The 15,825-nt window shown below is 37.1% G+C and overlaps 1 protein-coding gene across 1 annotated transcript in view; it reads left to right on the forward strand.

Annotated features, from left to right (window-relative positions):
• The window catches only part of LOC126470686 (forkhead box protein P1), a 724,940-nt gene that overhangs the window by 604,438 nt on the left and 104,677 nt on the right, over positions 1–15,825 (forward strand). Inside the window, exons 11-12 of the mRNA XM_050098687.1 lie at positions 8,620–8,664; positions 15,598–15,674. Coding sequence (XP_049954644.1) covers positions 8,620–8,664; positions 15,598–15,674 — 122 coding nt within the window. The remainder of the gene's footprint in view (positions 1–8,619; positions 8,665–15,597; positions 15,675–15,825) is intronic.

Consider the following 15,825-nt stretch of genomic DNA (forward strand, 5'->3'; position numbering starts at 1 on the left):
CTACATTACACCATCTTCAGGCTCCCTGACTGACATACAGGAAGAATTCCCCCTCTGGTCCAGTCAAAATAGGAGCCAGCATTCAGTGACTGGTATGCATAGATTTATTCTTGACTCAGTGATTCCTTCGACCATCACTTGCCGACTGTTGGTCTGACAGTGATAGCTTGTCACAATCAGCAGATTGTCATACTACCAAGTTAATCACAGAGCATTTTGTGTGGCCCATTGTTAAAACCAACTGCAAAAAAGTTCACAGTAGTTGCAATGGCTGCCAGTGCAGCAAAGACGGGTGCCATGCCTACCCACAACACTGAAAATACAAAATTCCTAAAGGAAGACTACTACACCTGCACATGGACTTGGTGGGTCCACTATCAGAATCAAATTATTTTCACTATTTATTATCAACCATAGACAGAGTGGCGCACTGGATGGAAGCAGTTCCACTTGTGGACATGACAGTATGACAGCCTTCCTAAAGATGTGGACTGCACATTTTAGCTGCTCCACATTGACAACCACTGACCGAGGCTGACACTTTGAGTCCCACCTGTTCATAGAGATATGCAAATTGGGTAACGTCCAACAGTTTTGAACTATGGCATACCAACCTCTGAGTAATGGCCTTGTTGAACACTGCACTGCACTGCACTCTTAAGGCTGCTCTCACATCTCATTCCACGCAGTGGACAGTGTTGCTGGGCCTGCATACTGCCTACATAGAAGATTTTCAGTTTACTTAGCAGACATTTTGTTTGGCAAATGCCTAGGTCTGCCCTCTGATTTTCTGACTACTCTGTCCCAAGTTCTGACCAACGGTGAGTTACCAGAATTAGTAACAGTGGTGAAAGGGTGCAACAACATATCGCTCATATCCGTAGAGCCCCTCCTCAGGTGCAGCTAATATTTGTCCACGAGGCATTGAAGGACTGTGGGTGTATCATGCTGCATGATGACACTATATGGGCAATCCTACAACAGTCACACTCTGGACTTCATAAAGTGCTACAGTGTGATTATTACACATTCATAATATTATTGAATGGCAAGCCCTTGACGACTGAAACTGGTTTGAGTTGTTGTGCGAGATGGCCTCACATCTACCTCTGATACACTATCCACTGGATTTCATCTCAGTTCTTGTCCCCCAGTGCTTGAAACAATGCTGACTATGCCCCTCACTCACATTACAACTGGGCTTTCAGGACTCAGCTCTACCTGCCTCAGTACCTACAGGAATAATGGTACCATTACCTCCACCTTACCTAGCACTGGTACTCCTTACTGGAGGGGAATGGGGACAATAGCCTGAAAAGACTGATGTTACATATGAAGTCAGAGACTAAAGAACGAAATGTGTGTGTCTTTATATCTTTGTTTTAAGTCATTTGTTCAGTCTATTCATGCTATCTGTCTTAAGCTCACAACATATTTCAGTATTTTTGCATTGTCATGTAGTGACTCCTGAGCAATTTGCATTTGCCACTGTCTTGTTCAAAATTCAACAATTTTGAGACAATTGGTGTCTGGTATTTGTGCTAATAAAATGTTGTAATTTTGTAGCAACAATATGCAAGTGTTATTGCACCTACTTATGTGAATCGAATTTCTCATAAGTACATAATATCCCAAATTAATATGCTGATTAAAACTGTCATGTAATTTGATAATTATATAACTGTTATTGGTGAATGTCTTTTGTATGTTCTAAGAGGCTAAGGCAAGTTAAGTTACATTAGAAATAGCAGTCACATTAATGAAATACTATACATGAGAGATAAATATATTTTGAAAGATTGCCTTCTGTAATGCCGATGCTGCTTATGATGAGCATGCACCCAATACTAGTCTGGCAAATTCCCAATACCGGTACAGTGTTAATCATATCAGATATTTAATGTGTTGCAGCTGTCAAAAAGGTTTGATGTGTTTTGGCAGTGAAAAATGGAGCAGAGAATTTGTGTTAAATTTTGCTATTAAATAGAATGAAATGCAGTCAATATTGATTTTTGAGTTTGCTATGAGTAAAACAAGATTTTTGAGTGGCATAAGTGTATTGAAGAAGACCTTGAAGATGTTGAAGACGACAAGCACCCTGGTTGCCACAGCACATTATCAGCCAATGGAAGCCTGGAAAAAGTGAAAGAAATAATTATGAACAGTCACCAAATCACAATCAGAGCAGTCATCAATGATGCTGAAATATCAGTCACCTCACACTATGAAATTTTTTGGATGTTTTGGGTATGAAATGTGTTGCAGCAAAATTTGTCTCAAAATTGTTGAATTTTGAACAAGACAGTGGCAAATGCAAATTGCTCAGGAGTCACTACATGACAATGCAAAAATACTGAAATGTGTCATCAGTGGCAGTGAATCATGGGTTTATGGATATGATGTCAACACTAAGGCTTGGTTGTTCCACTGAAATCATTGTGGATTGCCAACACTGAGAAAAGCTTGACAAGTACAGTCAAATGTGAAAGTTACACTGATCACCCAGAACATTGTAACCACTGACCCACTATTGATATAAACCCATCCAGGTGATAGCACTGGCACCTGGTGAGGAATGACTGTTAGTCAGACACACATACGGTGCACGTAGTATCAGTGAGCATGCTGTCCATGTATAGAATGGAGAAAATGCCCAGCCTATCTGACCAAGGGCTGATTGTGATGGCCCAGAGGCTCATCATGAGCATTTCAGAAACCACACAACTTTTTGGTCATTTGAGGAGTGCTGTGGTGAGTGTCTTTAACATGTCAAGAAACCGAGGTGAAACCACATCCAGACGTCGTGTTGGATGTCATAATCTGGGCAGACTGGTAAAACAGGACAGGCAGTGAACTGTGACAGAACTTATCTCAGACTTTAATGCTGAGCAGAGAACAAGTGTGTCTGAACACACAGTGCACCAAACATTCATAACGATGGGCCTCTGCAGCTGATGACCTATGCGTGTGCCAATGTTAACACCACAACATTGCATCTATGACTGAAATGGGCATGTGACCATCAGCACTGGGCAATGGTGCAGTGGGAGAGTGTTGCACAGTCTGACAAATCCCTATACCTTATTCATCATGTCGATGGGAGGGTGCAGATCTGTCGCCTACCAGGGGAACAGCTCCTCGACCCCAGTACTGCGGGTCAGAGACAAGCTGGCGCAGCTCCATTATTCTCTGGGGAACATTCATGTGGGCATCCATGAGTCCAGTGTAGCTCATGCAAGGCACCGTGATGACCAAGGAGTATTGTACACTGGTTGCAGACCACGTACACCCCTTCATGACAACCATGTTTTCTGAAGGCAGTGGCATTTTTCAACAAGATAATGCACTGTGTCACAACACCAGGAGTGTGATGAAGTGGTTCAAGGAACACTGTGGTGAGTTCCAATTGATGTGCTGGCCCCCCAACTCACCAGATATGAACTTGATCGAACACATCTGGGATGAGATTGAACGTGGCATCAGAGCTCATCGTCCCCCCTCCCTAGAATTTATGGGAATTAGGTGACTTGTGTGTGCACGTTGGTGTCAGCTCCCTCCAGTGACCTATCAAGGCCTTATTGCTTCCATGCCATGATGTGTTGCCATTGTTATCCATGCCAAAGATGGCCACACCTGCTATTAGGTAGGTGGTCATAATGTTCTGGCTGATCACTGTGTTCTTCAATTTTAACAGCATAGTGTAACATGAGTTCTTGCCACAAGCTCAACTGATCAATAAATATACTACTTTCAAGTTGAACACTGTTTGTGTGAAGCAATCTGAAAAAAGTCTTGATTTGCGAGAAAAAATTCATATTCACCAGATATTGCACAATGTGACTTTTTTTGTTCCTAAAAATAAAGAAACCTTGAAAGGTTCCTTACCTTATAAGCAAGGTGAGATTAAAAATACATCACTGAGAGAGCTACAAGGTATCCCAAAGATCAAGTTCCAAGAGTATTCTGAGGATTGGTTAAAGTGCTGGCATAAGTGAATAATATCTAATGGAGACAATTTTGAAGCAGATAACATTGATGAAGATGAAAAAAACATTCTTTCCAAAAAACAAACAAAAAAACTCTTATTTTATGATCACACCACTTACTTGTCTTTACTCACTAAGCAAGAGATAACTTATGTAGGCAATACTTGATTTGCTGCATTGATATTTTATGATACTTGATCAAAATTAAAAGTTGTTTAACCAGCAGCTTGTTGGTTCTTTGAACATTAATCAGATTTACCTGTAATTTCCTCATTATGCACATGCTTTTTATTGTATCATCTTCAGTGATGTTAGATTGTTTATTTGTCCACAAGTGACTAATTATTTACTTAGCATATGGCTTACAGAATTATGGTTTACAAGTACATACATTAAATTGTACAAAGTAAGATAATATGAAACAGTAAATGCATATGCCACTTCCCATCACAGTTGTATATACAAAGACTCCAACTGCTACATGTCATGTGCCTGCAAAGTCTTTCTAAGTATCTGTGAATTTTATTTTTAGGCAGTCATCCAAAATGTGATCCAGTGTTTGTTCCAATAAACCGCAGTCACATTGAACACCATCTGTCATTCTCCATTTATGTAGTGTTGCTTCAGTCATGACATGACCAGTTGTGATATGGTTCAGGAGATCCATATTTTTCTTGCTAGGTTTGCTCCTGGGGGTTAGGTGGTCAGATCTGTTTTACCTGTCTTCTCATGATGATGGAAAGATGTCCACTGATGTCTCCATTCTTCTCTCAGATCATAGCTTCCTGGAGTAAGTTGGCCATTGTTTGCCTGGATTGGTTCTTTAGATATTAGTCACATGCATGGTAAATTGTTCAGTGTTTCATGAACTGGTAAGTCTCTGGATTTTTTGAGTTTCGTTATTCATGTGTTATTGTTTGTTGTCATCAGAGATTGGTGGAGCAGTACTGATGAGTACTAACTGTCAGGGTATTGGTGTGCATTTAAGAGTTCCTGTCATGATCCTCATTGTGTCATTTAGATGGATACATATTTTGTGGACATAGCCACTTCTACTTCAAACAGGAGAATACTATTTGGTGACAGGATACATCATAAAACAGAAGTCAGCTCATTCCATCTAATGAACAGAAAGACAAAGAACTAAATGTAATCTTACACAATAATAAATTATATGTAGTTGATGACTCATCTATTTAGTTGTGACTCTCAACAGATCACTGACAGTTAGGAAACACCTAGGACTAACAGGACAAAAGCTAAAATCAAGATATAATATATTAAGGAAACTCACGTGCTAACTAGGGATCTAATGCAAACGAATGACTAATAAACTGAGACCATGAGATCACATTAGTGCTCATATGATGACTGTGTTTATCAGTTACTGAACAGCTGATAAATTAGTTTACAGGAATAAGAGAACTAGTTTAGGACTAAGGGATTGGTAACTGCATTGTTGGTTGAATTGCCTATGCTCATGTATGGAACAAGAGCTTAGTTCAGTATTAAATGTGTTTCAGATAAGAATATTTATCTTACTGTCTCCCTAGATGCCATTGATATAAGGCACTCTGCCTGCTGGTTTGCTTTCTTCCTTCTTCTGATTTCCGTATTTACTGAAAACAAAAAGTTCAAATTGGCAGTTGGATAATTTGAAGCTGAGGATTATGTATCTGGTGGAATAAGATTTACTTTATATAAATAACTAATAAATAGGCTATTTTTAGCATCAAAATAACATTTCAAGGTAGACAATAATAGTGTGAATTGCAAAAATTAGTTTTCCTTGTGTATTGAATGTTATTCAATGAACTCTGGATGAAGCCTGACCAGCAGGCATTACATGCAATGAGCAAAAATAATAATGCATTGAAAATGGCTAGCTTCTAGCTGAAATCTAGATCTGCCAATAAAATTTAAAAAGGACGACTGATTGCTGAAAATCTATAATTTACAACTCCACTATTGCCAAACATTGTGTGAGGGAGTACCCAAAAGAAACCAAACTTATTTATTGGTGGGAAAAGCTTCTGTAGCACCACATTTTGCCACTAGGAGTGCATAGAGCATACATTCCAGAGTCTGTAAGCTGTGTGCTGTCACTGAAGAAGGTCAGGACTAGTTTTGGCAGAGTTTATAGTGACAACTGTTATGTGTGATTGTCATTTTTGCAGTGGGTGATTTTTGTGAACAGCATGTGGTGGTAAAATTCTGTTGTTTACTCAGAAAAACTGGAATATAATCTCTGGAAATGTTAAAAACAGCATACAAGGACAGCGGTAATGGGAAAACTCAAGTTTTTGCATGGTTTTCTGATTTAAAAAATGGTGAAATGTCAATTGACGACAAACCTCAGTCTGGTCGTCCTTCTATGGCACAAACACATGAGAATGTTGAAAACGTTCATGCAGTCATTAACGAAGATCAATGATCAACCATTAAAGAAATTGAAGCACTTTTTGGTGTGACTTGGAGTTCAGTGTAACAAATTGTGACAGAGAATTTTGGAATGAAAGTGGTGGCTGCCAAATTTGTGCCATGACTGCTGACTGCTAGGGGAAAAAAAAAAAAGAAAAAAAGGTCATGTGGAAGCATGCTATGCTTTGAAAGAAGAGTCCCAAAATGATCCAAACTTTTTTTCAAATATTATCATAGGTGACAAAATTTGGTGCTATGCTTAAAATCCTGAATCAAAGCAACAATCAAGTCAGCAGAAGACTTCAAGTTCACCTCATCCCAAGAAAGCTTATCAGGTAAAATCAAGCATTAAAACAATGCTGATTTGCTGGGTTTTTTTTCTTTTTTTTTTCGATGTGAGAGGAGTTGTCTATTCAGAGTTTGTTCCACAGGGTCAGAAAGTCAATCAGGCTTTCATCTTTGAAGTTTTAAAAAGAGTGGGCAACAGTGTGCACTGGAAGAGGCCTGATTTGTATCAGTTAGGTATCTGGTTTTTACATCATGACAATGCTGATGCTCACATAGCCCTGTCGGTACAACAATTCTTGACCAAAAATTGTATGACCCATGTTCCTAACCCCCCATGCTAACTTGATGTTGCCCCATGTGGCTTTTTCGTTTCCTAGAGTGAAAGGAGACATGAAAGGAAAATGTTTTGCTGATGTTACTGAGGTGAAGAAAAAAAATGATGGAGGTGCTGTCAAGCACCAGAAATGATGAATTTAAACAATGTTTTGAAGAATAGTTAGACAAGTTTATTAGTGCAAGTGGATAGTACTTTGAAGGGGATTGAAAGTTTGTGGTTAAAATGTGAATAAATAAGTTTAAAAAAATAAAAAAATAAAAAATCAGTTTCTTTTGGGTACTGCTTGCATTTCCATTGGACATTGAATGAAGAAAAATGATTGTAACCACAGCACCATCATTTTGGAACTCCATTATTAAAGAATCCATGGAAATATGCCTGGCAGATAATCTGATGAATTGTGATAGTGGCTACCAGCTAGACAATGTGTGGAGTCCTATCATCTCCACAGTTTGCTCAAACTGAAGATGCAGAGTGCACCAACAGCCAGTGGCAAGTAGCAACATGGAAGACAGCTGAGTTCTGCAGTTCCACCACCAAGAATGCTGCCACCATGTAGTGTGACCCATCTGTCAACATGATTTTGACATGTGTGTAGTGCACTATATCTTTTAAATGGAGGACATCATTATTAATCTTTGATGGCTCACCTCTGGATGACTGTTGATGACTGTTAGGCCCCTAGTTAAAATATAGTGGAATGTACTGAATGACAACTTCGTTTGAAAATACAAAACACTTTTCTTGTCTTGTGACCATATAAAACAAGATATATTTTGTTCCCCATACACATTTCATTTAAAACACTGCATTACCCACATGTAATGGCAGACTTAAATTAGTTGAAGGCATTAAATTCCTAAATTCAAAGACAATGCAAAACCCTCTGGTAAGTCAATTGTTGAAACTTCCTGGCAGATTAAAACTGTGTGCTGGGCTGAGACTCGGGACCTTTGCCTTTCGCGGGCAAGTGCTCTAGCAACTGAGCTACCCAAGCATGACTCATGCCCCATCCTCACAGGTTTACTTCTGCCAGTACCTCGTCTCCTACCTTCCAAACTTTACAGAAGCTCTCCTACGAACCTTGCAGAACTAGCACTCCTGAAAGAAAGGATATTGCGAAGACGTGGCTTAGCCACAGTCTAGGGGATGTTTCCAGAATGAGATTTTCACTCTGCAGCATAGTGTGCGCTGATATGAAACTTTGGCAGTCATTTCAATGTATTGTTATTAGTCAAACCAGTCTTTCATGTACTGGTAAGTGCAACCAGTTTATCTGTCTTTATTGTTGTGTGAGACTTTCAGGTTTTAGTTTTACTGTAAATTTTATGTAATTCCATTCAGCAGATAATCATAGTAATGAAATTATAGAAAACCTACCCTTGTCTAAATTATAACACATAGGCAAGAGTATCAGTTGAGAGAGTCCTTGCAAGGCACAACTAAAATTGGAATGAAATTCAGAATTGCACAACACCATTATAACAGCCTGTCCTATACCTGTATATTACTAAAATTAATTTCTCATGAAAACCTCTCTTCTTTCTTTCTGTGCTACTTACTTCCTGGCTGCTGTCCTTCATGTAGGGCTACCATATATGCTGGAACGTGCAGGACTTGATGTTCAACAAGGTAAAGAGAAGATTGTCTATATTTTCTTCACTGTATCATTGATTAAATCATGTTCCAGTATACTTAATTGTAACAAAAAGAATAGGATGTCATTCCTATTGCTTGTGTAATATCTTCAAGGGTCCATTCTATTTGCCTCTGAATTTTATGTGTCACACATGGCCTGTGAATATGAGTTTAGTTGGTCTCAATAACCAAAATCAAACTTAATACTTAATGGAAGGGTGTATGTATTGAAGACAATTAATTTTTTGTGTTTTCTTATGAGTTTTGAGCATTGTATTTGTGGAAATTATAAACTACTTTCCTTAAAATTAATAATTCCATTTTATGAGTTTCATTTAATGCTACTGTTAATTCATAGAATTTATTGAAAATATTGGGAACAAAAAAATGTGATATAGTATCACATAGTATGTAAGCAACTGAAAGAAACTGAACTAATATGAAATTATCTTCATCATACGTCACATTACTAACAAATAACAGGCAATACATTTGCTTGAAAACTTAACTGCTTCCCCCTCTACCACTCTCATCGCCCTGTTACTGACACTCTCTCTCTCTCTCTCTCTCTCTCTCTCTCTCTCTCTCTCTCTCTCTCTCTCTCTCTCTCTCACACACACACACAAACACACACACACACACACACACACATGCGCGCACCCACAGAGTTTTCTCACAATAACATTAATTTTTAACATTGCATTTAACAGTTTTGCATTTTATAACTTATTGAGATGTAAATTTATTAATGTGTTATTATCAATAGGTAACATAGTGATGTTTATGAATGATAAAGAATGTGAAAAATTGTGTGTATTGACTTTTGGATATTAAAATTGAGGGGTTTGGTGCAAGAAGGAGGCAGCTCCACACACTAGTTCCAGAGAAATCCAACAGATGGAGCTGCCTGTACTCTGAGTTTGCATGAAAATGGAGGCAGCTCTAGCTCTGGGAGCTGCCTTGTTCTTCCCCCAAATGATAGCAGGAAGGAGGTTATGTTATGTATTCAGCAGACCAGTGTAAACATTGTGCGTTCTCTGTGAGAGGTATTTTTTATCAGGCTTACTATCTGTTTTGTGACTTCATCATCTTTTGGTTTCACGGTTTCTGTCAATATGAGTCAATCAGAACAGGAAGGACTGTTTAATTGTAACTCTTCAGAAAACTATGAGCCAGGTGAAGATGGGATGTCTACTGATTCAGAAGAAGATTCAAGAAGCAGAGGAATAGTTGTTGGACCACTGAAGAGCAAGAATGGATTGCACAAGGAACAATGGGAATGGAACATAAGAAAACAGTGGAAAGTTGACAGAAAGCAGTACAAGAGCACAAGTGGAAAAAACCTGCCTCACCCGACTGCAGGTATGATTGCAGTTGCAAACGCAAGTGTTTCACTGAATTCAGCATTGAGGCAAGGCATCATATTAATTATGCTTTTAATGGCCTAACAACTATGTACACCCAAGATGTGTATTTGGCTGGTTGCATAAAAGGTTTACCTGTTAAAATAAATAGGCCAAAAAGTGGAACAGGAAAGGCCAGGGCATTTTCAAATGTTTATACTGTTTGAGTTGGTGAGAGTAATGCAAGAGTCTGTAAAAAAGTGGAAAACATCACAAAGCAATTTTCTTTTGAAGGAGCTATCACACCAAAACCAGATGGTAGGGGAAAGCATAATACAAGATGTAACAAAATTCCAGATGAAACTGTGTAAAAGGTTCATTGTCACTTTGACAGTTTTCCTAGGTGAGAATTGCATTACAGTCAACAAGACAATGGCAGTAGACAGTACTCGATTGCCGACCTCCTTATCAAAGAAATGCATCTTTTGTAGACGAAGAAGCACTCTGAATCTCCAGTAGAATATGATTTTTACTTTCAGTACTTCAATATACACTTCAACATCATATCTGCGCACCCAAGATTGGACACGTGTCAAAAGTGTGACAACATACAAAAGGAACTCAGTGCCTCTTCTATCTCAGATAAGAGACATAAGGAGCCCCAGATGCCATGCTACTTCATCAAAGTTGGGCGGATTCGTTTTATCGGCAGATTAAAGACACAGTGGCACTTGCACAATGTAATAATGACACCGAGATGTTGTGCTTCAACTACCAACAAAACATGCACTTCCCCAAAGTTCCTTCTGGAGGCGCAGTTTATAAATGCCAATTGTGGGTCTATAACTTTGTGATTTCATCTGGTAAGACTGGAATACATCATTTTTATCTCTATGATGAAACCATAGGAAAAAAGACACCCAATGAGCCAATCAGTTTTACACATCACTACATCAACCACATTCTAATAGGTGATATCAAAATACTTTACCAATTTTCTGATAACTGTGTCTCACAGAATAAAAATCATTCATTAATGCAGTACCTGTTTTACCTTGTGCGAAGTGGCTGTTTTACAAAGATCGTTCATCAATTCCCAGAACCGGGCCACAGCTTTATGCCATGCGACAGAGCATTCAGTAACATAGAAAAGTGTTTGAGGAAGGTAGAAAGAGTTTTTCTTCCAGTTGACTATGCTTGCATTATCAGAAGAACCAGCCCCAAATTTCATGTCACTGAAGTGAACCAGGGATTTATTTTCAACTTTGTTGACAAGTTGAAGAACGTTTGTTTAAACAACCCTTATGTATCATTATTGAACAAGAAAAGAGGAAAATATTTAATCAGTACAAAATATTCCTCTATGAACAGCCATACATTGGTAAAGGGATTATTCGAGGCAGTGTGACTGTAGGGATGACTGTCTTCAATAATGCACAACTTTGCAACAAAGGACTTGCGAGTCTCATAACAATGGACCACCTTCATCAAGCTTATGGTTGTCTCCTCCTGCTTAAAGACCAAAAGTTTAAAGATGTCAAAGAGCTGGTCAGAAAGTATATTGGGCAAAACGAAATGTGGCTTTACAGCCAGGCGATGTCAGATGCTTCAAACGATCCAGAGGAGACCGAGGGAAAGCTAGAAGACTGAAGAAGAACTGTACATATTGATGTATTATGCCAATAATGTTGTACTTTCTTTATTAATAAATGTTTTTCAAACTGAAATATGGTTAATTATGGAGAAAATCGTTCTACAAAGAGTTTTTAATTCACTTTGGAGCAAAATGGAGGCAGCTCCAAAATTCAAAACTCCAGTGTACGTACCTGAGTGCGTGCATTTGTGTGTAGTCTGGTCAGTAGTGTTAGATACCCCATAACCTAACACAAAGCTGACTATATTTTTTGGTTTTGATGAAAATTAAATTAATTCTTTTTTTAATTTGCCACAAAATGGGAAAAGTGGAGCTGCCTCCTTCTTGCACCAAACCCTTCAATTTCTAATTCACAACTGAAGAAAGAAGAAATGTGTAAAATGTAGTCACATTTTACAACATTTTTCATCTTTCTCTCTTCTGTTCCTATGTTTTTTGTTTGCATCTGCATATAATGATATTTGTTCCACTGACACACATTTCAGTTACAACATTTATATGTTTTTCAGATACCCATTATTTTAAGGTTTGGGGTTTTGTATAAGCTTACTGTTTTCTCTGAAAACTTTTTTTGGGTATCATCACACAATTTTTAACATTTTGTTAAATTTGTATAGAAAACTAAAACCCAGGCTCTTCCAATGAATTTTGTCTGAGGACGTACATCAGGACACGATTTCTTACTTTCATACTTTCACAGCTGCTGGATGAAATATTTGTGAAATTTGTCTGATATGAAATTATTCTGTTTAGAAGTGTCACATTTGAAACAGTAATTATGTTTCAAAGATAAATATCCAGAAGATCCAAGTCAACTTTCATGGACTGTGTCAGAATTATAACCACTGAGTACCACAATCCAAGTGAACAATCATATACAGCCCATTGTGCTGAAAAATGTTGTTTGTTACTATTTCTATTTTACTCATCTTCCACTGAAGATTTATATGATATTGAATTTTTCACATGTTCAATAAAGGAAATTATAAAGTGCTATGTACAAACAATACACAAGTTTCATATTTCATAATGCATAATCACAAAACTAAAAGAAATATTCAGATTAAATTCACTGCAGAATACATGTATTATGTTGAGCATAATAACAAACAAATATATGGTATGGCCTATATACGGAAAAAATAGAAGTGGATCACATCTCACACAATGCCAAATCCCACCATTCTTTCCATTGCCATAACAACAAAGTGAGTGGAATTTTGGGACTGGTGAACATCAAGGAGGGTTTTTATCTTCTACCTCATTAGGTGAAAATGGCAGCAGGTTGATTCTTATGTGACTAATGTACTTTGAATTCTAAGACCAAAGTGACTGCAGGGATGAATGTTTTTCTTTTACTGAATCTGATGAAAAATAACTGTTGCCACAGTGCATTGTTAAATCATTTCCGTTTATTTTTTATAGTTGCTTACTGTGATGGATCTTGGACAGAATTAGCCTCATTTTATGACTACTGTTATGGGAGCAAAGGGAACTGAAGTTTAATAAAAATTGACAATTGGTTCCATAAGCCTGGTGGATTTTAGAATTTTCTGAGTATTCTGCCATGGCGAGATCAATAAAAGTTCAGTTAAGAAAGCTTCTGCTCTAAATTAAAATTCTTCTTTGGGAGCTACTGGAAAAATATCATGAGCATTGCACCACCTGGTACCAGTAGATGACATGACAGTGCTGTGAGCAGGCAGTGAATAATTATTATTGTAACAAAGACAATAAACATCTTTTAGGTCCCTTGCAATGTGCAGACCAAAATTATCCTCTTGGAATAGAGGTCTGGAAACATGTTGAAAGCTAGCTGTTGCTTTGAACTCTACAACTTTTCTGATCTAAGAATAGTTGTTGACATTATCTGCAATTCAGAGTAGATGGGATCATCCATAATTTGCAGTGGTTTTCACTTAGGGTACTGACATGGTATGACACTGATTCTGGGTAATATACTCTAGAGATGGTCTACACTGTGAGACTGTGATTTGTTCTCAGCTTATTCCTGAATTTTTATGTTTATCAACACATTGTGAGTTCTGCAGGCTGCAGTCATATTAACAAAAATAAATCTTGTGCCTCATTTTGAACTATGTAACTTGGTTAAATATTTCCCTGTGGAATTAATGAGAACATCAATTTCTCATATAGTATTTACTGCTGCATTCAGTGGCAAACAACATTCAGTACTTCCATGTCATCTCAGGCATATACATAAACATGGCCATTTAGTAGGTGCTTCTCAGCTGTTCATACACTGTTATTCTATAATCTCATTAGACAAGATATCATACTCTGTTGTGAATATTCAGTAAATATAATATCACCTTGAAGCTCCCATAATTGCATAATTTTCAAACATATTTGTGTTTATATTATTCAACAGAATATCTTTTTGTAGCTTGTATACAAGGACTTAGGTCTCTCTTTTGTGATATTCACTGTTGTGCCTTCATCATTGTACTAGTTTTTAAGTAAGAAGGGAGTATATAACTTGCAAGGAACATTACTGTAGCTACAGTAATATAAATTTTATTAAAAAATCGTCATATTTGTAAGTTTACTAATTACAACAATGATGAATGCCATTATGGAATAAGCTTCAAAGCTTGAGAGGTACACATCTGAATCTCAGAACTTTGATTCACACAATACTTTCAGTAGTTTTCATAAAGCTTGTGCCCTGGAAATCTGACTACTAATGGCAAAATTTTATAAATAGCATTGTCCATGGTAGAAGATTAAAGTCTTGCATAAAAAATTAATATTATTTGCATGTACTACAGGTGGTTTTTGTGTTGCTTTTGTAAACAGAGTCCACAGAAGCAGTTTAGACATGGTGTATAAATTACTTGCACGTGGTATCCATGAGTGATTGATATGCTAGAAGATGCATGAAGCAGTGATCCAAACAACTGTCAGTATTTAGCAGAGGGTTTATTACTCACTGGAAGATAATCTGGTAGCATTATCCATAATTTAGACCATTAGGACTTCTCAGTGGTTCCACATTAGTTGTCATTGAAGGTTTAAGCTATCTGAATTTTTAACATTTGCCAGCCATGAAGAGCAAGGGGAAGCCTTACTACTACTAGAAATGTTACCTGATATTTAAAATAGATAATTTTTTGATGTAAACTAACTTTGTATTTTTTTGTCATTAACGCACAACCATCACTGCATCTATTTACAGCTGTGTCTACAGAATTGAACAATATCAATTTTTGTATATTATCTTTGGTAATTAATTCTTTTAATAAGTGAGCACTGTCTCAGAATTTGAATTACAGTAGAGAAATTTCTAATGGTAAACATACTCAAACACTGGTTTGAATGCTCTGAGAAATTATTATGTCAAAGAGCAGTCACATCAGTCACTATTTGGTGTTTATCACTTTCAGTACAACAATTACTTTTTGCTTCCAATCTTTTCTATCCCATTCTAGATATTCCTGAATTCCTCGAGTCATGTGTTTACACCTCTTTGGGGTCTTAGTACCTATCTTAATGTCAGTCCAAAATTTGTGACACCACGTCCTTTACACCAAAATTGTGAAGATTTGTTCTCCTGTGTGTGTCACAGATACACAAGATTTCCATTTCTTCCAATGCCAAAATAAACTTATTTATATGTGTGGAACATCACAATCAAACAATACTACACTTCCAAAACTAATAATAATAACAATTATTATTATTATTATTATTATTATTGGGTTGAGTTATAGAGCCATTTGTCATTTTTCATCATTTGAATGTTAAGTTGTGAGATGTTAACTTGTAATGTCCTGTAGCGTCTAAGAGACCTCAATTTTTTTTTCTTTTCTTAAAAACCCACCTAATTCAGGCAATGTCCTTTAAGATTCTCTTATATTTTAACATGTACAGATAAGGTGGTAACTTTTCTATACTCTGATATTTCAGAAATTCAGAGAAACAGAGAATTTTACAAGAATGCTGATGTGCGACCTCCATTTACATATGCATCGTTAATACGACAGGTAAGTCTAACACTTTGTTTTGTGTATGATTCCTGAAGTTTAAAGAAATCTGCTATCACAAAGGTAAACCAACCACTAGCATGAGTTATTAAAAATCCTGAAAATAAAGTGAATAATTTCCATTGACATTCAATAAATTGTCACTTACAGA

Source organism: Schistocerca serialis, chromosome 3 (assembly GCF_023864345.2).
Source record: "Schistocerca serialis cubense isolate TAMUIC-IGC-003099 chromosome 3, iqSchSeri2.2, whole genome shotgun sequence".
NCBI lineage: Eukaryota > Metazoa > Arthropoda > Insecta > Orthoptera > Acrididae > Schistocerca > Schistocerca serialis.